Source organism: Notechis scutatus, chromosome 3, assembly GCF_049901735.1.
Source record: "Notechis scutatus isolate UNSWTSFEM ecotype Mainland chromosome 3, rNotScu1.2, whole genome shotgun sequence".
In the NCBI taxonomy this organism is placed as follows: domain Eukaryota; kingdom Metazoa; phylum Chordata; class Lepidosauria; order Squamata; family Elapidae; genus Notechis; species Notechis scutatus.
Genome location: NC_142011.1, coordinates 199,795,586 through 199,823,036, shown reverse-complemented (window position 1 = coordinate 199,823,036; position 27,451 = coordinate 199,795,586). Strand labels below are relative to the sequence as shown.

Below are 27,451 nucleotides of genomic sequence, written 5' to 3'. Positions count from 1 at the left end.
ACTATGTCCTAAAGGTCCTGTTCTGTCTTCTTTAATACCATCACCTGGAGCTGAAGATGTTTTCTTGATGAATAGATTGGCCTGGATTTCTTAATGGGCACAAAAGTATCCATCTCGAAAGACTTCAGGCATACGCTGGAGGTTATTTTGCTCGGCAGGAAGATTAGGGCTGCTTTCTGCCTTTAAGAACATGTTTCTACATTTCTCCTTTGGGGAAATATAATATTCTTCCTCTTTTAATATTCCCCCCCAAATTTTTCATTCTCTAGGAGTGTGTGTGCGCGTGATTACTTCTTATACTATAAAGGGGTGTTGTTTGCTGTCAGTTTATATTCTGGTGACTTGCCTGTCTGTGTGGGTGACCTTAGAGATTCTTTAGTTGGGCTACTAGTAATGGATCTTTGGCAGTTTCTTGACTGGGGTATTGCTTACTCAGTTGTTGGTCTGATGTTATCCTTGGAGTTAATCTGTGCTGATCTGGGTGCTGATTGTTGGTGGAGAGGTGCTGGAGTCTTTTTGTTCTCTTTTGGGCTGGTTGATTGCCTTTTTTTTTTTTTGGCGCAATCTATAAATCTTGTTAATGTCTATGTGTCTATTGATGGCTGATTTGCCAGAGTGCCAGGCTTCTAGAAATTCCCTGGCATTTTTGGACTTGGCCTGGTCTCGGATGGTCACATTTTCTCAATTGTGGGAAGGTTCCCAATAAAGGTAGCTGGGTAGATGAACGCCCCAAGTTCAGTCACATAAATATGGGGGAGGCAACCATTGGAACTTCAGATCCAGATCGTAAGTCTCCTTTTTCAGGTTCGGCAAAACTTCAAGCAGTCGGAAAAGGGTCAGTTGTAAGCCGAGGACTACCTATAGTACACAGTAGAGAATAAGAAGGGAGGTTGGACTGAGAAACAGATACAAAATTGGAAATAGGGACACTACCAATAGGACAAGCATGAAGGAAAAACAGAAGGAATATGTGTGGCAAACTCCCTACGGATAAAGAAGACACCTCATCTTTGCCAATAGAAACTACTTGATAGGAGCCAATACAGCAAAAAAACAAAAAAAAAAAAAACACCATTCCATTTTCATGGTTGCTTAATATCCATTTCTCAGATAAAAATAGTTTTGATCCAAGAGAGAAATGGCAGCTCAAACTGATTTATGGACTTAAGCATCAGCAGCATTTCTCTGAAAGCTCTATTACTTGTCAGAGATTGACGATTCCCCTGAATTATATGTTAACTGGTAAGCCAGAGCTACTGCTAAGTGCTTGTAAAATTGTAAAACTGAAGATGCAAAGCTTCCTTTGGCTTCTGGTCCACGTTAGGCATTGAGTAGCTCCTAGCCTGGTGAGGGCTGAGAAGGGTGGATTGGTCAAGAGTCCAACCCAGTAGGCTTCCGTGGTTGACAATGGAGTCCAATGTGGCTCTTGAATGTCCAGCAATACAGGTAGTCCTCAACTTATAACCATAATGGAACCCCAAATTTACATTGTTAAGTGAGTTTTTCTCCATTTTATGACTTTTTGTGGCATAAACTGTTTCAACTCCTACCCTCAAAACGATGCTATAGAGCCCTGCACACCAGAACAACTAGACACAAAGACAGTTTTTCCCAAATGCCATCACTCTCCTAAACAATTAATTCCCTCAACACTGTCCAACTACTTACAAAGTTTGCACTACTATTACTATTAACCTTCTCATCACTCCTTATCGCCCATCCGCTCCCACTTGTGACTGTATGACTGTAACTTTGTCGTTTGTATCCTTACAATTTATATTGACTGTTTACTAGAATGATTTGATTGCTTATTGAACCCTATGACTATTATGAAGTGTTGTACCTGATGATTCTTGACTCTTGATGAAAGTATCTTTTCTTTTATGTACACTGAGAGCATTTGCACCGAGACAAATTCCTTGTGTGTCCAATCACGCTTGGGCAATAAAGAATTCTATTTTCTTGCCATGTTTGTTAAGTGAATCACTGCAGTTATTAAATTAGTAAGCCAGTTGTTAAGTGAATCTGATTTCCCCATTGACTTGGCTTGGGAGGAGGTCGCAAAAATGACTCTGAGACACTGCAACCATCATAAATACGAGTCAGTTGTCAAGCGTCCAAATGGGATCATGGGGATGCTGCAATGGTCATAAGTGTGAAAAATGGTCATAAGTCCCTTTTTTCAGTGCTGTTGTAACTTCAAATGATCATGAAATGAACTGTTGTAAGTTTGAGGACTACTTGTCATGGACAATTAAGGTCTCTTCTGTTCCAAAAGGGTTTTTAAAATGCTTTCTGGCAGACTCAAAACTTGCACCTTTGTGAAAATGCAAATGAATTTTACTTTAGGAATAATAGCAACAACTCCGAATTGTGCTTCTCCACAAGTTTCAACACAGGCAAGAGGGAACACTAGAAATTTGCAGGTAATGAAACATTAATGAGACCAGTTATCTAATCTTCTCCTGGGGATTTGACAGATGAATTTACTGCAGGCTGGTGTTTGTGCTGTCACTGGAGTTTTTATAGCTCCCAGATGAACAGGTGGATTCATTTATCGGGCTCAACTGAAACGTGGTTGGTTTGCTTTGGGGTTAGCCAAATGTATGAGCCCAGCCAAGGGAATAATGGGAAGAAGTTCCTATGTCAATGTAATAATTTCATATCAGTTAGAGTGCTGGGCTTGGATTGAAGCTTGAATATTCTCATCAACTCTATACAGTATTTCACTGGGTGACTCTGTTTAATATACTGTTGAAGACCGTTTTATAGGCACATAATGGATAATTAGTAATCTTCAGTGTGCAACAAAAGTAGAGAAGAGCAACAAAAGAACTGGGTACGCTTATCCTAAAGAAGAGAAGCCTAAGAGGAGACTTACTAGAAATCTTCCAACACCTGAAGGGATGTTACTATTGGGAAACTGGCAGCCAGGCTGGAGGTAGGGGTCAAATGAGGACCTAGCTTGGAATCCTTTTGCAATCACAAGCAGCATAAGCTTACCTCCCCCCAAGATCCATGAAGTTATGTGGTTATTCCAAGGGGAAGATGAGCAGTCTGGTGGGATTTTTGTAACACAGGTGGTAGATAATAAAGTTACTGAATTTCGTTATTCATGAGTGGCTTTGGTTGCTTGCTTCTGACAGGGAAAAGAGTGTGGGTTTATTCTCTGTAATACCTAAAACTAAGGGAAGAGCCAACAGGCAGACATTTTTACAGAGGGAGATCCAGACTTAGAATTTCCTAAGAAATGTTAAGTAGCCCAACAGCTTGCATTGGGAGTACTGGGGGATCAATTGTTGAAAGTTGGAATGGTGTGGGAATACCTGTTCTGGGCAGGAGTTGGATTAAAAAACTTACAAAGTTCCTTACAACCATATGATTATCCTAGACTAGCTCTTGGACCAGAATCTGCCTGTATCTAAAAAGAAGTAGAGCCTATCAATTACATCACCCTGTCAGCTTTGCATATTGCTAAAGTGGACCCTGAACCCACCGAGAAGAAAACAAGAGGTGCTGTAGAAGAAGGACTGGCAGAAGCTGGGGGTGGAGTTAAAAGAGGGATTAGCCTAGAATCCCTACATAGCCACAAGTAAACTAAGTCCAACCTCAGAGGGATAGAATCAAGATCACGTGAAGGGTTAATACCACTTTATAATGCCTTGGTAAGGCCACACTTGGAATACTGCATCCGGTTTTGGTCACCACGATGTAAAAAAATTTTTGAGACCCTAGAAAGAGTGCAGAGAAGAGCAACGAAGAGATCTGGAGGGTAAAACATATGAATAACGTTTGCTGGAATTGGGTTTGTCTAGTTTGACGAAAAGAAGGACTAGGGATGACATGATAGTGGTGTTCCAATATTTGAGGGGCTGCCACAAAGAAGAGGGAGTCAAGCTATTCTCCAAAGCACCTGAGGGCAGGACAAGAAGCAATGGGTGGAAACTAATCAAGGAGAGAAGCAACTTAGAAACAAGGATAAATTTCCTGACAGTTAGAACAATTAATCAGTGGAATGGCTTGCCTCCAGAAATTGTAAATACCCCAACACTAGAAGATTTTGAGAAGAGATTGGATAACCATTTGTCTGAAATGTTATAGGATTTCCTGCCTAAGCAGGGGGTTGGACAAGAAGATCTCCAAGGATTATTCTATTCTATTCTATTCTATTCTATTCTATTCTATTCTATTCTATTCTATTCCATTCCATTCCATTCCATTCCATTCCATTCCATTCCATTCCATTCCATTCCATTCCAATTCCATTCTAATTCCATTCCATTCTTTCTCCCTTGAATTCTGTTTACCTTTATCTAACTTCAAACAGGTATTAACCATTAGTTGAGATTCCTGTGCATAGACACCAGTAGCAACAAATCATTGTATTTCGACCTTCAGGTGTGGACCTGGTCTTTTATCCCTGACAGGTGCACGTTTTCCATTAAGACCATGGAAGATCTGGCTGCAAAACTCCAAATGGCCACAGGATGGAAGCAATCCGATACAACATTCCACCTCACCCAGGCACCTTAAGTCTGGTTGATCTTTTAGTGGCTATTCAAATATTTTCAGCCCAGCTCCTGTAGCCTTCATTTCTGTTAAGGCTTCTAAAAAAGTGCAATGATACAGCCCTCAGAATTTGAGCTTTACTTCAAGACATTCCTGGGTTTTTTTTATTTAAAAAAGTCCTTCTTTTATTTGAGCTCTACTCATTTTTTGTGGCATTGCTTTCATGCTGCGGAAAACAACAAATAAGGGCAGTGAATTGTCCTTCCATCTGCTAGTAGTAGTTTGTAGGACACGCCAGGTTCACAACTTCATGGAAGATCATAAAAACAGGAATGACATCATTCATGAACCGCATCAGTATTTCAGTAATAATGAATGGCTCTTAATTACCACCTGCCTGTAGTACTTGATGCGTTCTGCTTTTCCTTCCTTCTGGAAGACAGTCTAACTTAATTTTTTTTTTTAACCATATCTAATGTTGGAGGTATGACCTCTCCATCTCACAAAGCCTGCAATCTCCAGCTGTTAATTTTGCCTCAAGGTTCTTGTGTGTGTGTGAGCCACTTGCAACAAGCACGACAAGTTTACATCCAGAATATCTGGGGTTTTCTTTTTGTTTTCATCCCAGATCAAAAACGATATTTGATTACCTGGTTCATCTTAAGCACCATGCTCTCTAGGTGTTTGTATGTACAAGGGGCAGTAGGGGGTCAGACTACACGTTATCTTAAAGCTATTTCTGGCAGCCGCAACTTGTTCTTTGGTTTGATAATAAATGTAGGGGACCCTGAAACATGCAAAATTGTTGTGATTGTCACGCTTAAAACCACTTTCTACCTATATTTTGGTTCTTGCGAGTAGGACTAGAGTAGAATAATAAAATATGGTGTTGGAAGAAATATCCTTCTGGGTTCAGTTCCAAGTGGGGAAAAAGACACTGGAAACATGAAGGCTGTTTGGAAAGATGGTTTAATGGTAGACAGGATCACATGGCTTGGAGCTCCAAAGTGAAAAGGACGATCACATGCTTCAAGATGTTGGGTGAAGGAAAAGAAGAAAGGGGCAAGATGCTGAGAGACCCTTAGTTTTATACCTTCCATTGGGCCCCCATCTTAGTGTTTCCTGTTCCTGTGTAAGAAATGTATCCCATTGGCTGTCAGACTCCCAGGGACAGGGGTCTTAGATAACCTGTAGGCTTTGTCTGGACCCCATGGCTTCACCTGAATGCCGGCTGATGCAATCTTCCCAGGCCCAGGTGGTGAGATGGCCCAGGGCTCCTCCCTTTATAAAGATGTTTTCCCCTCTGAAATTCTTGGCCAGATACAGGCAGAGGTTGCTCGACTGTTCATAAGCTTGGATCTCAAACAACATCAGGTTCTTCGCCCTCTTCTCCCTGGATTTCTTTCACGGCAGCTGGTTTTCCTTTAAGGCGAGGTGGTTTTTTTGGGGGGGAGGATCTCTGTGCCTAACTCATCGCCATGCAGCTTCTGCTGGGAGTTTTCTTCTTCTCCGTCCTCCTGACTGAAGGCAGTGCCTTGACTTGTGAAGTATGCTCCTCACAAAGTTCAGATTGTACTGGTTCAAAGCAAGAGTGCAATATTGACAATGCCGTCTGCATGACGTTGACGACTGAACACGGAACCCAGAAAATGACAAACGCTATCAAAAGTTGCAGTACAAAAGACGCTTGCAAGGTATTTGAAGATATGAAAGGAAAGGCTACCACTCAGCAAACACCCACTGTTCCAGCTGGAACGATCATTAAACCAGTTATCTGCAGCAAAGCCCCTCCTTCCTTTGCATCCTTCTTCCCAGCAGTCCTTGGGCTCCTCCTCATGAAGCTTCTCTTCTAAAGTTCTTCCTTCCACCCAAGAAGTTGTCCCCTTTTTCTTGGCCTATATATTCTCTCTAGCTGATCAGGCGGGATCTTCGATGTTATGCATAGGTCTCTATATTTTCCCAAACTGAAACCAGTCAAGTAGACAAAGATATAATCAGTCAAATGGAAACCAGTTAAGCCGACAAATATATAATCAGCAGCCTTGAATGTGTGTTTGAAGAGGAAAAAATTGTATAATTCAAATAAAGAAAACAATAAGTAATAAACAATTGGGGGAAAAAAAAGAATACTCTGGCCCAGGCCTTAATGACCCACCAATTAACAAAGGTGGGGGTGAGTTTCTGCTTCTGAGTTTCTACTCTTTTTAGAGGAAATATTCTGCTTTTTAAAATATATCCTAAGTATTTCATTTTCCTCGGAGAGGGGTGGGTACTGACTTTCTACAGCATCAAGCACTCCCTTTTGGACATCTACAGCATGAGAGTGGGGAGGAATTAGGTAAACTAATCATGTACAATGTGATCACATTTTGACTGTGTGGGATTTTGCGGTAACCTTCCCCTGCCACACCCACCAAGCCATGCCCACCAAGCCACGCCTACCAAGCCACACCCACAGAACCGGTAGTAAAAAAAATTTTAATCCCTCCATTGTCCTGAATCCTTCCCAAAGATCTGGGATAGGCAAATGTTCTTTGATAGTGTTAAAGGTATTGTCATAATATGTAAGCTGTCCCAAGTAAAGCAGCCCTTTGCAATTGACTGATAGCGATTTTGTCAATGTCGATGGCATTGAAGTGGTGCTTGTAGTGTATTCATGTATAGATTTCTAATACTACATTCCTATTGGTTAGTCAACATAGCTTAACAATTGGTTAAGTACGACGGGTTCCGATTGGCCGCAATAAGCGGTGGGAAGTTTAAATACATGCCATTGGTTGCGAGCCGTGAGCAGCCGCTATAAAAAGGGCTGCCGCAGCTCGACTTCAGTTGAAGTTACTGGTTGCTAATAAAGAGCTGATTTCAACTCCGGTATTCGAGTCTGCTTTGTCCTGGCGATAGAACAGTGCTCCATATGTTTTGTGATTGCACGCAAGGCACAAGTCAAATATCCTTTATCCTGAGTAATATTGACTGGTACTGGTTTATTGGTTCTGTATAAACACCACTGTTTCAAAAACAAGACAAAAAAATCATGTTTTAAGATGATCCAACATCAGGATATTTAAATTGTACTGTTTGTAATTATTCTCTTGTTAATTAGAAATCTGGAAGCTTTGAATTGTAGAGTATTCACAGATTTGCATAATATTTTATGTGGCCGACTCCTTTATTTTCAAGGTGCTGTTTCAAGAAACCCCTAATAATTATATGTCAGGTTTCACAGCAGTTGTCTCTTATTTTGATAGACCCAAAGCATTTTGCTTTATTTAAATAATTCAGAAAGCACTCCATCAATATGGGAGTGTTGGAAGAAAAATCCTGCCTGGTTCCAAGCTGGGGAAAAAAAGGCACTGGAAATAGAACAGAGGCCGATTGAAAAGAAAGACTCTGTTTATTGATGAGCACAACCAACATAGCAGACAGTTCTGGGACAGCTGATGAACTAGCTTGATAAATGCAAGGATTTTTATACAGTTTCTGAAATGCTGCAGGGGGTTATGCAATGTAGTGACCCTGGTGTCTTTTGCTACTCTGATGGTGGTGGGTTAATCCTGTTATATCCTAAATGTCATGTCCTGTTCTTAGAATTTGGGTGGAGGGTGTGTGTGTGTGTGTGTGTGTGTGTGTGTGGCGCGCCTCCGGCGGCAGCGACTCCCAACAGCCCAGCCAGGAAGGGAAGGCAAAGCGTTTTGCCTTTCCCTTCCCGAGGGCGGCGGGACTGGGGCTCCCGGCGGCAGCGACTCCCAACAGCCCCAGCCGGGAAGGGAAAGGCAAAAAGCGCTTTGCCTTTCCTTCCCAAGGCGGCGGACTGGGGCCGCGCCGGCGTAGTGACTCCTGACTCAGGGGGCCTCCGAGGGAGGGGAAGAGAGTGACTCCTGCCTCCCGCTGTCATCATCATCTTCTTCTTTTGGGTTAGTGAATCAATTAAACCTTTCATGATAGTGAGATCGTTTCCCAAATTAATTATTTTTATTTTTGAAATTTACCAGTAGCTGCTGCATTTCCCACCCTCGGCTTATACTCGAGTCAATAAGTTTTCCCAGTTTTTTGTGTAAAATTAGGTGCCTCAAGCTTATATTCGGGTCGACTTATACTCGAGTATATACGGTATATCCTAAATGTCATGTCCTGTTCTTAGAATTTGGGTGGAGGGTGTGTGTGTGTGTGTGTGTGTGTGTGTGTGTGTGTAAATTTTAATTCAATTGTTGGAGGTGAAGGTGTTATATTTGTGAATAGGCTGGCCCAGTCTTTCTTAAATGGGCATAAAATATCCATCCATCTGGCATCGGCTGGAGGCTATTAAAAAGACTGAGACTGTTTTCTGCCTTTAAGAAATGTTTCTCTATTTTTCCTTTGGGGAAATATACCATAATATTCTGTCTCTTTTAATATTCCCCAAAAGATTTCATTCTCTAGGACAGGGGTGGGGGAGGTAAGTGATTACTTCTTATAGGAGCTTGAAACTGAGCATTTTCCAATGTACAGCTAATAAAAATGACAGATTTGGGTCCAGAAATAATATCAAGATGTATAAAGTTACAAGTCTAGAATTTAAATTGCTTCCTTGTTCCCCACAGCTTTGCAGAAATAAGTGATGGAGGTCAATATAATTTTATTGTGCCCGGGACATTATTCCCGAAAATTGACTAGCAAAGTTTGTAATTAGCTTCAGTTTTCCAAAATTATGATTTGCTACCTGAAAAACCTCTTCTTAATCTCTTCTGCTTCTGTTAGGTCCCTGCCATTTTGGTCCTTTATCATGTCAATCTTTGCATTAAATGTTCCCTTCATATCTCCAGTTTTCCTGAAGAGATCTCTGGTCCTCCCCATTCTATTGTTTTCTTCTATTTGTTTGCATTGTTCATTTAAGAAGGCATTCTTATCTCTTCTAGCTATTCTCTGGAATTCTGCATTCAATTGGGTGTATCTTTCTCTTTCTCCCTTGCCTTTCACTTCCCTTCTTTCCTCAGCTGTTTGCAAAATACTTTTGCAAATACTTTGTAAAAAAGGTAGTCTTAGAGGAGATCAACCCTGACTGCTCTTTAGAAGGCCAGATCCTGAAGATGAAACTCAAATACTTTGGCCACCTCATGGGAAGGAAGGACTCCCTGGAGAAGAGCCTAATGCTGGGAACAATTGAGTGCAAAAGAAGAAGAAGGAGATGGCAGAGAATGAGGTGGCTGGATGGAGTCACTGAAGCAGTTGGCGTGAGCTTAGATGGACTCCAGAAATGATAGAGGACAGGAAGGCCTGGAGGAACATTGTCCATGAGATCGTGATGGGTCAGACACGACTTTGCAACTAACAAGAACAATCTGAAAAACATTGCAGTAGACAGCCAGTACAGCCTTTGTCTTCCTTTCTGGATGTTGCAGTTATTTTTAGTAGTTTCTTCAGTGTTTTCACAGTCACCTAAAATTTGTACTGGTTTCAAAGTGTAAAAAGTGATAAATGTGAATTGCCTTTTAGAAGATTCTTTGAAGAACCAGCAAATAAGGCAGTCCTTTGAAGTAGCACTTCATAGCACGAAGCAACCTATTCTTCTCTAAGCCAACTGAGACCTGAGTCACCATTGAACTAAGCCATAATTTGCTTAATGATGATCCATTGTATAGACCACACAGCTGGTTGGATTCACACCAAGTTCAGAGCCTGTCACATCTTGGTAACCCAGAGAGTGTTGTGTTTGATTTTGGCTTCACAGATGGAGTGAAAGCCAGCCATTTCAATGTGAAAAATCCTGATTTATAACTAAGCAACTCATGTTCTGGATTGCAAACATCTGAAGAACCACTAGTTGGCAGCAAAGAGATAACAACAGTGCTAGTTCTTAGCTGCCATCTACTGTTTATCTGGAATTTTGCAGCCCAGATCAAAGAGCCCTAACTATTTCTGCTTCATATAAAGGGGCCCAAGATTATTTTTGTGTGCGTGTGACATGGGACACCAGGAGCAAAGCTGTAAATTAAGTGGCAACTAACAGAACAGAGTCGAATCTGCTAGGATTTGCAATACGAGACATTAACTGAGCATTTAAGAGACTGCTGACTTTCTAGAAATTTGGCTTGCTCAGCTTCCTCCGTAGAAGGATGGAAGTTTGTAAGTTGCAAAGTATAAATTGAATGAAATACTCGCAGGAGTAGTATGGATGCAGTTTTGCAGAAGCCTCCAAGAAGTGGGTTTACTGGGAACACCATCTCGCCCTCAGCTTGATCAAGAAATGAATATTTTACCTCTGCCTTCCCATTTTCGTATCTGCATTCAGATCTTTATCTTACATCGCTTTGGAAGATATCAGCAGGGAGTTAATGGACGCCTCCTACAGAAAGATGCTCCCTTAATTAAAGAGAATAAGAAGGAATAGCAGCACACGAGAAATGAAAGTCAAATTGGCACCTATACGGTCCCTTATGATTCTGCTCATTAGTTTCTCATTCCTGCTGTTCTCTCCAGCTGCTAAATCTAAGAAAACAATCCGATGGGGAATTTGTGCAGGTAGTCCTTACGACCACGACGGAGCCCAAAATTTCTTTTCTTTTTTTTTAATAAAGTTTTATTGAGTTTTAACAAAACAATTAAAACATCTTATTTGAGTACAGCATGGTTCCGAGTTATCACATTTCCATACAGACACAATTTCATATGCATATTCATCTTCAACTTCAACTTTATGTATTCAACTTCATATCTTATTACTCTTTTTTTAAACTTCTCACTGTTTCTCCCTTTACTTCTCTTAATTTTCTCTTATGGTTATCTCATTTTCTTCTTATTCAATTGTATTTCTTTTACCTAAATTTCTATATCTTTTTATTCATTGTACTTATACTTTCGTCTGTCTTGTTTACAATTTCATATGTTCTCTTCCAACATTCTTAAGAAGCAAAATTCCCCCTATGATTGCCAATCGAAGTGCAACACCTTTAAATCTTATTGTTATTATCATATGAAATCTCATTAAACATTGAATTTGTGCATTCTAAAATTATAACATTCAAATTTCTAATATCTATTTTATATCATGTAGATCTTATCATTCAGATATATATATATATATATATATATATATATATATATATATATATATAAACATTAGTAAACAAAATAGTTATTCAAAATAATTCTAATACTGGTATGAACCTTGTACATCTTTCACGTTTCTAGCTGAGCAAATACCTTTAATCCTAGTACGTTTCCCCTTTTTCTTTATTTCCTGTTTTTGAGTTCTTTCCCTTTCTATCTTTCCCCCCCTTTTTCTCCATGGAAACATGGAGGCTGTTTGGAAAGACGGTTTAATGGTGGACAGGACCACATGCCTTGGAGCTCTTGGGTTGAGAGATGCTGAGAATCACTGGGTTTTATTATGCCTTCTGTTGGGATTTGAATTTGAGCTTGTATTCTGATTGGTTGTCAGACTCCCATGGGGCCATGCAGGAGCAACTTTGTAGGTTGTTCTGAGTCCCAGGCTTGGTTGAGTCTTGCTGGGTGATGATGTAATGAAAGGGCTTTGGGCAATTCCGATTATGGCTCTGCCTGAAGGAGGTAGATCTTTGTTATGTAGAATAGACCAGCCCAGGCCTTAATGGCCCATTAACAAAGGTTTTGGGGGCTGAGTTTCTGCCTCTCTGAGTTTCTACATCTCTTTTAGAGGAAATATTCTGCCTTTTTAATATAACCTAAAATATTTCATTTTCCTAGGAGAGAGGTGGGTGCTAACTTCCAACACGTATTTTAGGTGAGTTTACAACAGCACTGAAAAATTTACTTATGATCCTTTTTCACACTTATGGCCATTGCAGCATCCCAGTGGTCAGCTGATTTGCATTCATATGATTGACAACAGACTCACGTTTACGACGGTTGCAGTGTTCCCCGGGGCCATGCAATCCCCTTTTGCGACCTTCTGACAAGCAAAGTGAATGGGGTGACCAGAGTCACTTAACAACAGTGTTACCAATTTGACAACTGCAGTGATTCACTTAACCACTGTGGCAAGAACAAGTCGTAAAATGGGGCAAAACCCAATTAAACAAATGTCTCACTTAGCAACATAAATCTTGGGCTCAGTCGTGGTCGTAAGTTGAGGACCACATGTATAACCACTGCAAAAAGAGTCATAACATTGGGCTGGATCACATGGTGACTTGCTTGAATTATGATTGTAATTCTGGGCTCGACAGTCAAAAGTTGAGAACTTCCTGTATGTCTCACTTAGCAACATAAATCTGTTCTGACCAAGGCTTCCTGAGACAGTAACAATCACACGCTGTTCCCAAAAAACTTGTTTTTATTTCAACAGCTGTGAATTATATGCATTCAGATCCCATAATGAGTCCCAAACAGTTTATGAATAGTCCAATAGAAGTCGGCCACATTCCTTTGGGATAAGACTGATAAGCACCCACCTTTATCTCCCTTGAAATGCTGCCAATGACTAAATTGCCAATTAGTTGTACAAGGCCAAATGGAGCACAAAGTCAACACAGAGCTTCAGAGTTAAACCAACCAGAACGAACAAAGTTGCTTCCTGCAAAGGCTCATGTCCCTTTGCTACTCCTTTATACCTTATGGGAGGGCCAATCATTTCCAAGCCTTACTCCCGAGTCACCCCTTTTGTCTTAATTGTTCTTGCCTTCTGGCAGCTCTGCGCAAGCGCACACTGGGAGCAGGCTCCCCCTGTTCCTCTATCTCGCTGATGTCAGATTCTAGAGGCTTCAGAGTCAGCACATAACTCTCAGATGGCGCTGTGTGTCGAACGCAGATCCCTCATCCGAGCCCTCCCCAGACTCCAGGACTGGCCCATGTTCCTCCCCACTGTCCAACTCTGCTGCCAGCTCCGCAGGCTGCCGGCGGACCACAACAGAATCTTGGGCTCAACTGTGGTCGTAAGTTGAGGACCACATGTATAACCCCTGCAAAAAGAGTCATAACATTGGGCTGGATCCTATGGTGACTTGCTTGAATTATGATTGTAATTCTGGGCTTGACAGTCAAAAGTTGAGGACTTCCTGTATGTCTTCTTATATCTCTTCTTGCAGAGGAGCAAAACTAGCCCACAGCAACCTCTGGTTTTGGATAGGGAATAGACAAACAACAGCATCAAGTGGCATCTTTCCTTTCCTTCAATTTTAAGTCTGACGAAGGATGTAGTTCAGGTTCAGAGGTGGTATTCAGCAGGTTCTGACCAGTTCTGGAGAACCGGTAGCGGAAATTTTGAGTAGTTCAGAGAACCGGCAAATACCACCTCTGGCTGGCCCCACCTCCATCTATTCTCTGCCTCCTGAGTCCCAGCTGATCGGCTGGGTCTTCTTTGGTTGCCCTGCACAAGAGAACGGAGCTGGAAAGCAGGTTAGTGGGGTGGGGAGAGAATGGGGATTTTGCAATATCCTTCCCCTGCCATGCCCACCAAGCCACGCCCACAGACCCAGTAGTAAAAAAATTTTGAATCCCATCACTGTTCAGGTCAGCATCTTCGTTCCCCTGAAAGGCCTAGGAGGAGAAAGAAACGAAGAGAATTTTTTTTGCTAAGCATCCGTTTCAATAGGTAATGCTGCATTTTCTGGCTCTCTGAGCTATGGGATTCTGGAACATTGCCCTGCAGTCTAGCCTTACCAGCAAGCCACACTGGTTATAAGTTATATTTATGAATGGGCTTTCATGGATATAATGTCCTGGAAAGAACCACAGTATTATTCTGCACTTCGCTTTCCCGCAGACTCGATTCATTTCACACTTCGGGTGCCAGTCATCAAGCAAATTAAGTAGTGTGGCATGTAAATTGGTGAATCAGCCCTTAGCAATAAAGAATGGTAATAAATTATTAGTTTTGCAAAGCTCACCTTCATTAGAGACCTTGTACTGAGAGAAATCTGGAAATGGCCCCCAGAGTTTAGCCTTAATTAGTTCCTTAGTCTTGTTTTTCTAGTCTTGTCTTTTATTTTATTTTTCTAAAACCCATTAGTTTTTCCGCCTCCAAACTCACTTGCTTGCTTGTTTGCTTAGGTATCTTCATATTCCTGTCCATACAGGTGCAAGTTAAAGTGATTGGCAATGAAAAGCAATAGCACTTAGACTTATATACCACTTCGCAGTGCTTTCCAGCCTTCTCTAAGCGGTTTACAGAGTCAGCCTATTGTCCCCCAACAATCTGGGTCCTCATTTTACCCACCTCGGAAGGACGGAAGGCTGAGTCAACCTTGAGCCTGGTGGGATTCGAAATGCCAAATTGCAGGCAGCCGGCAGGCCGCAGAAATAGCCTGCAGTACTGCACTCTGACCACTGCACCACCATGGCTCTGTGTTGAAATACAATAATAAAGACTATATACATACACACAACTGCCCTGCCCTGGTGTTTCTAAAGGTAGGTAGTGAAAGGAAAGGAGATCATAATCCAAAAGAGAACCATTCACAACCATATAGGAAGGGCCTTAAAAGTGACAAGTGTAAGGGATTGTAGGTAGTGCTTGACTTACGACCATAACAGAGCCTGCTCATCACGCTCATCGTGTCACAATGGCTTAGTAGAATGAGTAAAAGAGCTTGGTCACCATGGTTTTATGATGCTTTTTTGCAGTGGTCATTAAGTGAATCCATGGTCATTAAACAAATTCCATGGTTGTTAAATGAACCGGTGGCTCTCTATGGAAGGGGGTTTTGCCGGAAACTAGAAGCGTCAATTGTCAGCAAAGCCATCGTAAAACATGGCCATGTGATTACGGGACCCTGCAAACGGCCATAGATGCGTCTGTGTTGCCGAATGTCTAAAGTTTGGTCATGGGATTGTGGTGGGGAAACCTTCAGAACTTTGAATCTGGGGGATAAGTAACCCCAAGGGAGATCCACCATAACTTTGAATGATCATAAGCAACCAGTGGTAAGTCATGGACAACCTACATTTCAAAGTGGGGGTGCATTCTAGAAAGAGGAGCTTCCCGCAAGTAATCACCAGGGGCCATTATTCATCCAATGACTAAGTTGGTTCTTGGCCAACAGAGCAGAAGTTAACCTGGCCTAGCGTGGCACAGGCATTCTGTGAATGATGCTGATCCAAAATGGTTTGTGGCCTTCTAGGTCAAGAGAAAAACTCCAAAGGAAGCTCAGTAGCTATGTGGAAGCTTGCAGTGTTTGGAGGCATGAGGTGTACATGGCTGTCATGTTGTGTTATGTTTATGGGGTGGCACAATCAGTGCAAATAAAATGGCACAGAAGGGAAGACTGGGCCTGAGGTGACAACTGAACGAACAATACTACTTGAGCTGAAACTGTCCAAGAAAGGGCATAATTGGAAGGCCAATTAAAATAGGCATTGGGTCACTTCATGACCTTAATTGAGACCGGTAATTCTGCCACTAAGCAAAGCAATTGCTAAGTGGGAAATCATGTAACCGTGATTGTATTTTTCTGGCTGGAGAAGAGAAGACTGTTTCAGACCTTCATCTGCCTAGTGTCTTGTACATAGCAAAAAACAATCGGGGGCTGGGAATTGGGGACACACTATACAAACAGATTACTCCCTTGAAAACCCTTTCTCTGCAATCTCTCCGCTCTACAACTGAGGCAAAGGATCAGGTAAAGGAGAGTTTTGCTTTTATTCTTCCCATCCTTGCAGAGCAGAGAGGTTGAAGAGAAAGAGATTTCAGGAGAATACTGTTAATTACCGTATTTGCCGGCGTATAAGACGACTTTTTTGCCCTGAAAAACATGCCTCCAAGTGGGGGGTCGTCTTATACGCCGGGAGGACTCCGACTCCCACTTGAGCTTGAGTTGCAGCCGGGAGGGAGGCTGGGGGAGCGGTGTGTGTGTGTGTGTGTGTGTGTGTGTGTGTGTCACTCGCCACGCGCTGCGCAACCTTTCCCCTCTTCCTTCCTTAGCGGTGTGGGGAGGAGAGGATTCGAAGATCCTCACGTGCGGCGTACTTTTCTTTTTCTTTTTGCACGCAGGTTTTGCATGCGGGCGGCTGTAGGTTAAGGATGGGGAGCCCCGGGTGGGTTATCAGGTTTTACGGTGCTTCCAACATGTGCGAACGGTGGGAGAGCGGAGAAGAGAGCGAGCGAGCACCCCGCTGTGTGAAATCCTGCCGTCAAAGCAACACTGGGGAGGCAGGGTATAAATTTACCAGGTTAATGTAGCAATGGTGATTAATGCCCAGAACATTGTTTGCGGGTATTGGGGTGTGTGTGTGTGTGTGGTGGTGGTGAGGAGAGGTTGTCCTTTGAATGCGGAAAAGTAGGTGTGACCTTGTGTAGGAAAATAAAGAGATCCTTTTTAGCGTGTTTGGCTTCTTTGCCTCCCTCGTTCGTTTTGACGTGGAGATAATGGCCTTCGGGCGGAGGAAGAAAACGGTAGCTGGATCATTTCAAATTTCACTTACTCTCCTGCCTCACTTCAATATGTCTGAGCGACTCCAGATACTGGAAGACTTTTTGAATGAAAGTGTTACCTCCATTTTTTTTTCTAAAGAGGGCCACTTGGGGAAAAAAAAAAGATTCTAAGGAATTCCTTGTTTCTTGATTAAAGAGAAGGCATTGAATATACTGTTCCTTGGCAGCCTTTTCAGTGTCCGGGTTTTTGGTGTGTGTGTGTGTGTGTGTGTGTAGAGAGAGAGAGAGAGAGAGAGATCAGCTGTATTGAGAAGAGAACGTTTCCTGTATTCTCATTTTATTTACAACATATTTTACGCTTAATGGTAAGCAATGAAAATATTTTTAAACTCATTTCTAAACTCCATAGCTATTTGCATATTCTTGGTTCAAAATTGGATTAGCTCATTTCAAAATTGTCCAAAGCAGAAAAGTGCGTCAAAAAAAAAAAAGTGCAAAAGTGGAAGGTGTGCGGAAGAGGGGGTAGTCTTATACGGCGAGTATATAACAAACTCTATATTTTGAGTGGAAATGTTGGGGGTCGTCTTACGCCCAGTCGTCTTATACGCCGGCAAATACGGTATATTCCTTGACAGACCAAGCTGATTGATTGGGTTGCCAGCACAACTATATTGTTTTTATTGCATACAAAAGCAAACAGCTTGTTCTCCTGAAATCCCTTTCTCTCCAGTCAAACTGCTGTGCAAAACTTAAAAAAAAACAACCACCAGTCGGGCACAGAACAATATGTGCTGACTGTAATGATGATCCTGAGACTGAGGAACGTTGCAAAATTTGATAAATTTTGGGCTATAGAGTTAGTTTTTTCAACACACTTGTAACTTCAGATGTTTGATAAGCAAGAACTATACTCTTATCTGTGTACTAGTTGCAGAGGTCTTTGACAAGTGTGATGAGTTTTGGAGCATTCACCAATTGCACACCCGAACTCTCCGGGGAAATGTAATCTCATGAAATCAGGTACACACTTGAATCCTCACATCTTGGAATGATCTGTGAACAATATCTCTGTTATGCCAGGATGCTCTTTGCTTATCTGCAAGCAGAATACACTTTCTTTTTGACCTTGCTATCTCTCCTAAAATAATACATGTGAATTTATGTGTATTTGATAGCGTGTATATATTGTTGCGGCTTTTAAAAATGGCAAGCTGTGGTGCAACATTCTGAGTTTTTGATAAACTTAAATGAGTTCCTGTTTGTGGACAAATAATTTGATGCTCAAGTGAAGCAAAAAAATATATATATTTTTCTGCTCAAATGAATTCTAGTTAAGTTTTTGATGCTCAGATGTTTTCCAGTTTGGAGATAAAGCACGAAAGGTACAAATTAATTGAGAGACAAGGCAGTGTTGTCCCTAAGACGATAGACAAGGACTAAGGAGACTGAAGCTCAAAATAAACTCACAACTTTTTTTTTTTGCTTGTTTTACCTTTGGTTTGAATCGTGGAAGAAGAGCAACAGATCTTTCTAAGCTTTTGGATAAGAGGCAGAATATAAATCTTAAGTAATGAATAAATAAGATAATGAAAACATGTACTGTGAAAATCTGAAAATATCTACAGACCCTTCACTTCCTGGACATAAATTGTTTCAACTTCTATCCTCAAAATGGGAGTTTATAGTCTAGAGCATTGTACACTAGAACAACATTGTACACAAGGTCATTTTTCCCCCCAAACGCTATCACTCTGCTAAACAACTAATTCCCACAACATTGTCAAACTATTTACTAAGACTATATCACTATTATTTTTCTCATCCCCCCAATTACCTATCTCTTCCCACTTATAACTATAATCTTCTTGCTTGTATCTTTATGATTTACAGTATATTGTCTAATTTAGTTTCCCAGTATGACTTGATTGCTTATTTAGTATTCTATGACTATCTCTAAGTGTTGTATCTTATGATTCTTGATGAATGTATTTTTAATGTATACTGAGAGCATATGCACTGAAGACAAATTCCTTATGTGTCCAATCACCCTCAGCCAATAAAGAATTCTATTCTATTCTATTCTATTCTATTCTATTCTATTCTATTCTATTCTATTCTATTCTATTCCATTCCATTCCATTCCATTCCATTCCATTCCTATTCCTATTCCTATTCCTATTCCTATTCCTATTCCTATCCTATCCTATCCTATCCTAACCTATCCTATCCTTTTCTACTCTACTCTACTATTCTATTCTATTCTATTCTATTCTATTCTATTCTATTCTATTCTATTCTATTCTATTCTACTCTACTCCTATCCTATCCTATCTTATCTTATCCTATCCTATTCTTTTCTACTCTATTCTACTCTCCTCTACTCTCCTCTACTCCTATTCTACTCTACTCTACTCTACTCCTATTCTGTTCTGTTCTGTTCTGTCCTGTCCTGTCCTATTCTTCTCTATTCTACTCCACTCTACTCTATTAAGATAATAGAAAAAAATGGACCATTAAAATGTGTCTTCTATTCCTACTTAATGTAACATGTGGGTTCCTTGGTAGCTATGAAGTTGTCTGAGGAGAGAAGAACAGGCATGGGGTCCCTGATGCCGTCTGAGCTTCGTTTGTTTTCTTGCAGGTATTTCTTTATCAAGCTTCAAAATACAGTCTCTTCTAGCACTGATGATGTTACCTACTTGGGTAATGAAATGTCTGCAAGGAAACACCCAAGCTCAGAGAGCAAGGACCTCACAGTTCAACTCTACCAATATTCTCTACCAATATTCTCTTTTATCAGTAAGAACTGGTTGATTTTATACATACAATGTAATCAGTGGTGGGTTTCAAAATAGTTTACCACCGGTTCGGTGGGCGTGGCTTGGTGTGTGCGTGCACACACACACTTTGCGCAGGTTTTCCGACTCCCCTCCTGCAATCCTGCACTGTCCCTGTCGCTTCAGCAGCTGATGCGTGGTACTCTGCTGTGCCGTGCCAAGCAGCTGCACTCCAAAAGCAGGGAATAAAGGTCAGTATGGGAGCCCAGGCGGTTGGGTGCGCCCAACAGCAGCTCCTCAGAGAGAACCGGTTCGGTCTCTGCCAATCTTCAGCGCTACCGCTCCGCCAGAACTGGGTCGAACCGGTAGAATAGCACAACTGTATGTAATGTAATTGCCACAAGTCTTGGAAGAATAGGTTAAGGGACAGATCATCGCAGAGAACATCTATCTAAGCCAGGGGTGTCCAACCTTGGCAACTTTAAGACTTGTGGACTTCAACTCCCAGAGTTGAAGCAAAGCTGGCTGAGGAATTCTGGGAGTTGAAGTCCACAAGTCTTAAAGTTGCCAAGGTTGGACACCCCTGATCTAAGCAGTTACTAAGAATGGACAATGATTTGATGGCACATAATTAATTGTTGCCATGCAGCCTTTGCTGACATGTTTTGCCTCATCAAATTCAGTTAGAGGAGATAAACATTTTTCAGAGGTTGGTTTCACAAAACCGGCAAAGTCATTTGGTAATTTGGTTTGTTTTATTTTGGATCAGCCCGTCCCGTATCCTCAGTCACCATGGTTTGTAAATCACGGGTTATGACTTAGCATATCATGCAAACCTAGTCTGTTGTATATTTAGGAAACTACCATTAACAGTGTGGTTTTGCATTTCCTTTCCTGGAATAGTAGCTTGTTTGCTCGTGTATATGTTACTGCTTTTCACCAATTATTTGGAAGTGATTCACAGGAGTTCTTCTATGCTAAAAACAGGTTAATGGCTGTGGGAAGTCAACGGAATGCATGGATTGTTAAAACTGCTTGAAACATAGCAGACCAGAAATGATTCTATAGGAAAGGTGCCATAATTGATTTCCTGCTTGGTTATTCTTTAAAACCACTTAAAAATACTTATTTTTAAATTCCTATCTGCTTTCAAAACTCGACGCTGGTCTAGATTTGTATACTTCATGCTTCCTGCTAATAAAAATTGATATATATTTTTTCTACAGCTGCCTTGGTTTGTTGCATTTTAGTTAATTTTATGAGACTGGTCCATTCTCTTGTTCTAAAGTGTATTGAAATAGTTTTGTTACACCACCGTGGTAGATTAATTAACTGATTAATTAATTGATTGCTTAATGCATGCCTACACTCCTTTTCAAATAGTACAGCTAGTCCTTGAGTTATAACCATAATGCTCATAAAGTGGGCCAATCATATGATCAACCCAATTTTACAAACTTTTTTGTTGTGATTAAATTGACTTACGGTTCACAGTGGGACTGTTGCCTCTTCCCCTCCACCCCCCTGCAAAAAAATAAATAAATCCAAGCAAATGGCTGGCTGGGGAATGCTGGGAGTTAAAGTCCGCAGGTCTTAAAGTTCCCAATGTTGGACACCCCTGCTTTTAATGGAGTTTATCTCTATGGGCCTTTGGATGGTTGATTCAACATAATGCCAGCCTTCCAGAAACTAACTAGCATTTTTTAAAAAATTTGACTCGATCCAAAATGTCCATCGTTTCCAAGTTGAAATAATGGCTGAGTTTGTCTTGAATTTGTCCCTCTGGATTCTACAGAATCACTCGGCCTTTTCAATGTTCAGAATATCTGCATTAGAAGGATTCCCTAACACAAGTATTTCTCAACTTAGTTATTTGAAGTTTAATGGACTTCAACTCCCAGAGTTCCCCTGCCAGCACAGCTGACTGGGAAATTCTAGGAATTGAAGTCCATGCATTTTCAAGCTGCCAAAGTTGACAAACACTACTCTAACCCCAGTGGGCTTTCTGCTCATTTCAGTGAAGGGCCTGTCATGCCATTTGTTCTAACCCAGCTCCTCAAACACGACAAACCCTCTGAAGTTAACTCAAAGATTACTTTAATTAGGAGCACCAGCAAAAAGTTTCTCTCTCACCACAGGCTAACAAGTCTGTCCGGAAGGGAGATGAATAGTTGTCTGCCACATCTATTTCATCTCTGTCCCCCGCCTTTTATCCCCAGAGCTCGGGTGGGGCTTCACTAGCAGTGGTGGCTCTTCCATCCTAAGGACCGGCCCATAGATTTCCCCTGCTCTCCTCTCCTCTTGTCTTCTGTGCATCCACGCATCAGGCACTAGACCCAGCTGTTCCTCCTCTTCCTCATCAGCTGCCTCCAGACCTAGGGGCTGTTGACTCTCTAATGAATGGCCCAGGCTCTACCTCTGTCTCTTGCTCCATTCCCTCTTCTCCCTCGGAGCTCTCAGATTGCCTTGATGCTGATCCTGACTCCCACGCCTCCTCCTCCTCCTCCTCCTCCTCCTCCTCCTCCTCCTCCTCCTCCTCCTCCTCCTCCTCCTCCTCCTCCTCCTCCTCCTCTGATTTGGCTGGTGGAGGGGCCGGTGGCTGACAGGCCACAACACTTGTCTTTTTTATTTAAACAAAAAAAAAAAAAGGTTTTGGTAATTTATCTTGATTGAGCTTGATTTCTTGACTAGCGCTTCTGTCTAGTTGAGGAAACATTGCCCTCTGTCCATTTCCCGACATAACGCCAGTTCTGATATGGAAATGAGGAAAGCTGTTCCATCAAATGAACAAAAAGAAATGGCTTTTTTTCCCACCCCACCATCCCGTGGCGCATATTGAAATGAACGGAACAGCCCCTGAAGGGCCTGCTTAGCGGAGAGACCCAATGCCCCCGTTGACAGACAGCCGGCCTCTATTGAAACAGTTGTCAGAGGGCATCATCCTCAAAAGGCAAATGTCATTTCAAAGCTCTAAGGGAGAGCAGGGAGGTCTGTTGCCCATCAAGGCAGGAAAGCAGATGAAATAGAGAACACATAAAAGTCACCACTATAATGATATGTGTCACATTAAACGAGGACCCAGATTGTTGCGGGCAATATGCTGACTCCGTAAACTGCTTAGAGAGGACTGTAAGGCACTAGGAAGCGGTATATAAGTCTAAGTGCTATTGCTATCACCCCTTCCTCCCCTCCCCTCCCCTTCTCCTTTCCATCTCTCTCCCCTCCTCACCCTTTCCCTTCTCCTGTCTCCTTTCTGTCCTCCCTTCTCTTTTCCTTCCTTTCTCCCCTTCCCCCTCCCTACTCCTCCCTCTCTCCCTCCCCACCCCTTTCTCTCCCCTTTCTCTCTCCCCTTCCCCTTCTTCCCCATCTTCCCCCTTCCCTTCTCCCCTTTCCCACTCCCTCCCCTACTGTCTCCCCTTCCTTTCCTTTCCTCTCCCTCCTTTTCCCTCCCCTCCCTTTCCTTTCCCTCTCCCTCCCTTTCCCTCCCTTTCCTCTCCCCTCTCCCTCCTTCTTTTCCCCTCCCCTCCCCTCCCTTTCCTTTCCTCTCCCTCTCCCTCCTTCCTTTCCCCTCCCCTCCCTCCCTTTCCTTTCCTCTCCCTCTCCCTCCTTCCTTTTCCCCTCCCTCTCCCCTCCCTTTCCTTTCCTCTCTCCCTCCCTTTCCCTTCCTTTCCTCTCCCCACTCCCTCCTTCCTTTCCCCCCTCCCCCCTCCTTTCCTTTCCCCTCCTCCCTCCTTCCTTTCCTTTCCTCTCCCTCTCCCTCCTTCCTTTCCCCCTCCCCTCCCTTTCCTTTCCCTCTCCCTCCCTTCCTTTCCTTTCCTCTCCCCTCTCCCTCCTTCCTTTTCCTCCCCTCCCTTTCCTTTCCTCTCCCTCCCTTTCCTTTCCTTTCCTCTCCCCTCTCCCTCCTTCCTTTTCCCTCTCCCCTCTCCCTCCCTTTCCTTTCCTCTCCCCTCTCCCTCCTTCCTTTTCCCCTCTCCCTCTCCCTCCCTTTCCTTTCCTCTCCCCTCTCCCTCCTTCCTTTTCCCCTCTCGTCTTCCTCCTTCCTTTCCCCTCCCTCTCCCTCCTTCCTTTTCCCCTCCCCTCCCTTTCCTTTCCTCTCCCTCTCCCTTCCTTTCCTTTCCCCTCCCCTCCCTCCTTCCTTTTCCCTCCCCTCCCCTTCCCTTTCCCTTCCTTTCCAAGATGGGCAGCAAACAAATAGGAAAAAGAAAGAAAGAAGCAAGTAAATAAACAAACATTGAAATACCAGGTCTGCTGGAGATTAAATCTTTATTATTCCTTGGTTGGAAGGGCTGCATGTATAAAGTATGTTGTCTCTTCAGTCTATGACCATGATGGCGAACCTATGGCACGCGTGCCACAGGTGGCACGCAGAGCTATTTGTGCTGGCATGTGAGCTGCAGGCAAACTTACATGCATGTGCGCACCACACAGCTGATTTTTTGGCTGGTTTGAGGCCTTTTTCGGCCTTCCAGAGGCTTGAAGAAAACCTCTGCAGGCTTTGCAGGACGAATAATAGGCCCATTTTGTCACTTCCTGTAATATCGGAAGTGACAAAACAGGCCTATTATTTGGCCTGAAAAACCCGCAGAGGCTTTTTTCAAACCTCTGGGAGGCCGAAATCAGCTGTGAGGTGCAGTGCAGGTAAGGAAGCAGTGGAGGGGGGGGGAAGATGCACACGCATACGCAGGGGATGTGTGTGTGTGTGGGGGGGGCGCATTGTCTTCTGGTTGCTGGTACGCGAGTGCTAGCACGCACATAATTTTTGGCACAGGAGCCTAAAAAGATTAGCCACCACTGATCTATGATGTCTCTGCAGTCCCATTCAGTTATATAAAACAGAGGTGAAAAGACTGATAGACCTCCAGATCAGAGGTGGCATTCAGCAGATTCTGACCAGTTCTGGAGAACCAGTAGCAGAAATTTTGAGTAGTTTGGAGAACCGGCAAATACCACCTCTGACTGGCCCTGCCCCCATCTACTCTCTGCTTCCCGAGTCCCAGCTGATCAGCTGGTTCTTCTTTTGTCGCCCTGCAGAGGAGAACAGAACTGGAAAGCAGGTTAGTGGGGTGGGGAGGGAATGGAGATTTTGCAGTGACCTTCTCCCAGGAGTGGGGAGGGAATGGGGATTTTATAGTATCCTTCCCCTGCCACGCCCACCAAGCCACACCCATCAAACCACACCACACCTGCCACACCATGCCCACCAAGCCACGCCCACAGAACCGATAGCAAACTTTTTAGAATCCCACCACCGCTCCAGATCTATCCCATTTCCCATCTTCTCTGCCATCAGCCATGGTGAAGAACAACAGTTCCTAGGAATTGTAGTTAAGCCCATGGAAAGGGCCATAGCTTCCAATCCCTGTATAACCTCTTCTAGAATAAACACAATTTCAGTTCTCGATTGCCTGGCTGGTGGCACATCGTCTGTTAATTACGCATGCTGGGATTTTTTGTTTTTGCACAAGAGAAGAAACAGATGTTCTTTGACGCACTGAGAAAAAAAATGGGTTTTCTCGGGTTCTCAGTGTTGCAAGTGAAGCTACAGCGGATCTGTTTTTATCTCTGGGAAACACTGCATTTCATAAAATGCAGAAATAATTGGCAATTTGTAAATGAGGTCTAAATAGTATAATAATAACAACTGTGCCCTGGTCTTACCTTTACTGGAGAGAGCAGGTCTGGTAGCGTGACACCAATGTTTTGGTTCCTGAGTTGACTTCCAAGTCAGTTCAAAGAAAACTCCTTTCAGATACCTGCAAGATTATTTTTCTTGGGCCGTCTTGATCTATCTAGGGAGGGGATATCCAGGGTCCCACCCTGTGGAAGTTGTAGGAGTTGGGGATCCAACTGCAAACCTTCTTTTACTACCCCAATATTTAGAGTGCCTTCTTTTCTAAGTTTCCCTATCTCCTTAACCTTTTGACCTTTCCCAAAGCTGTAAGGCCTATTTATTTTACAGAGTACATGAGCGTTAATGGATGATAGGATTGTTTAATGGATTGGTTTTATTATTTGATTCGTATTTGGATCCTTCCTTCCTTGCTTTCTTCCTCCCTCCCTTCCTGTTAGATTTGCAGCAGAAATTCAAGTCCAGAAAACACACAGATGACTGATTCAGCAGGATCATTAACTTCTTTATAAACATATTAAGATGAGTGAAGTTTACAATACCATTTGTAGATTCTTTCAACATAACATAAGCAAAAACACAACGAACAGCAGCTCAGAGCAGATATCAGTTTCACTTAGCAAGCAAGACTAGTTTCACTTTCAATTCTCAGCAAAGCACACAGAGCCAAACCACACCCAGGCTGTCAGCTCCCCATTGGCTGGTCTATTGCCATGCTTACTTTGCTAACCATGTCTCTGCCAGTTACTGAATATACTCTGACCCTCCCTCCCTCTCCCTTCCCGCTTTCTTTTCTCTTAATGCTTTTCTCCTTTCCCCTCCTTTCTCCTCTTTCCCTCTTCCCCCTCCCCTCCCTTTCCCTGCCAACTCTATATGTTTATGCTACATACAGCAATACCTTCAAACAATGTTTTTCACTTAAAACCAGATCAATAAAATGACAGCATCTTCAACTATCTACCACATTTAAGCCAAAATTGATAAAGTGGCGGTGTCACAATAGGGCGGTATCCTATCCATCAGGGCATTTGCTGTTCATCCTGTGAGCATCCTTCTATACTAACACACCGCTCCCCATTTCTACCATCCCAAATGATCTTTGGAGTGACCATGTTTCCACAGCCTTCTACAAAGGTCAGCAGAGAAGGTACCACTTACCTCTGGTGGAATCTATTATCTAGGTGTAGGTGTAGCTGCTGCAGAAAATTGTACAGAATTGTAAATTGACCGGAGTGGTGTAAGCAGTTTTAGATAAATAATAATCTTAGTACTCAAACTTGACTTGAAAAAGACCACCTTTTAAAGCCAAAGCAACACAAAAGAAAGGCTAGATTGTCTCACCTAGTTGAGCAGCCCACGTACCGAATTTTAAGGAACCTTCTCCCCCCAAAAGCAATTAATCTTATATTTGATTGCGTTCCCAGTCTAGTTTCCATCCTTAGTATTTCATACGGCTTCAGTCTTGCTACTTCTATCAGCTCACTGTCTATGGAGAGTCTCAGTCACGATTGCCCCAAAGGTGCTTTTTCAAAAAGGCAACCGGTCTTTCTTAGTTTTTCCTTGAAGATTGTTTGCTTCTCATCCGGGAAGCTTCTTCAGTTCTGAACCGAAGAAGCTTCTTGGGTGAGAAGTGAAACGTCTTCAAGAAAAAACATAAGTTCAGTTGCCTTTTGGAAAAGCCTCTTTGGGACAACCATGAACTGGATGACTAAGAATCTCCATAGATGCTAAATTGCATTGCTTTAAAATATTTGACAGTTCTTTTTTTTTTTTTTTAATTGAAAAATAAATACACTCAATAACTCTACAGATATGCTCAGTTTGAAGTGATATAGTCCGATTCTCTGAGATTCTATGTACAGGGCAGGCTGTTGCAAATCTTTAATTGCCCCTAATTTTTGGATGTATTGATTAGAGAAATTTAAAATGAATATTCCAGATCTGAAATCCCAACAAGAACAAGGTTAAATAAAAATTCCAAAATTCCTATATAAAATTTCAGAAAAGTTTGCTCTTGGTCAGTTTGATTGTCTATGAAATGTGAATCCAGCCATTATCCTGGTAAACTATGGTGTACAGCATAATATTGTGTGGCAGAATGAACAAAATTTGCATAATGTTTGAACCCATTCACTGTTGTCTAAAAGGAAAATAAAATCCTTTGTCATTGCAGATATATTGCTGCACTTTTCTTCTTCCTTCAAACTCTCT

The 27,451-nt window shown here is 42.4% G+C and overlaps 2 protein-coding genes across 3 annotated transcripts in view; both read left to right on the top strand.

Annotated features, from left to right (window-relative positions):
- Nucleotides 1-27,451, top strand: part of KCNQ3 (potassium voltage-gated channel subfamily Q member 3) — a 173,583-nt gene that overhangs the window by 82,149 nt on the left and 63,983 nt on the right. The gene's annotated exons all lie outside the window — the stretch shown is intronic.
- On the top strand, nucleotides 5,813-6,373 carry LOC148131555 (uncharacterized). The gene has a single exon (XM_087962191.1). The coding sequence runs from the start codon at nucleotides 5,988-5,990 to the stop codon at nucleotides 6,360-6,362; it is 375 nt and encodes a 124-aa protein (XP_087818317.1). The 5' UTR covers nucleotides 5,813-5,987; the 3' UTR covers nucleotides 6,363-6,373.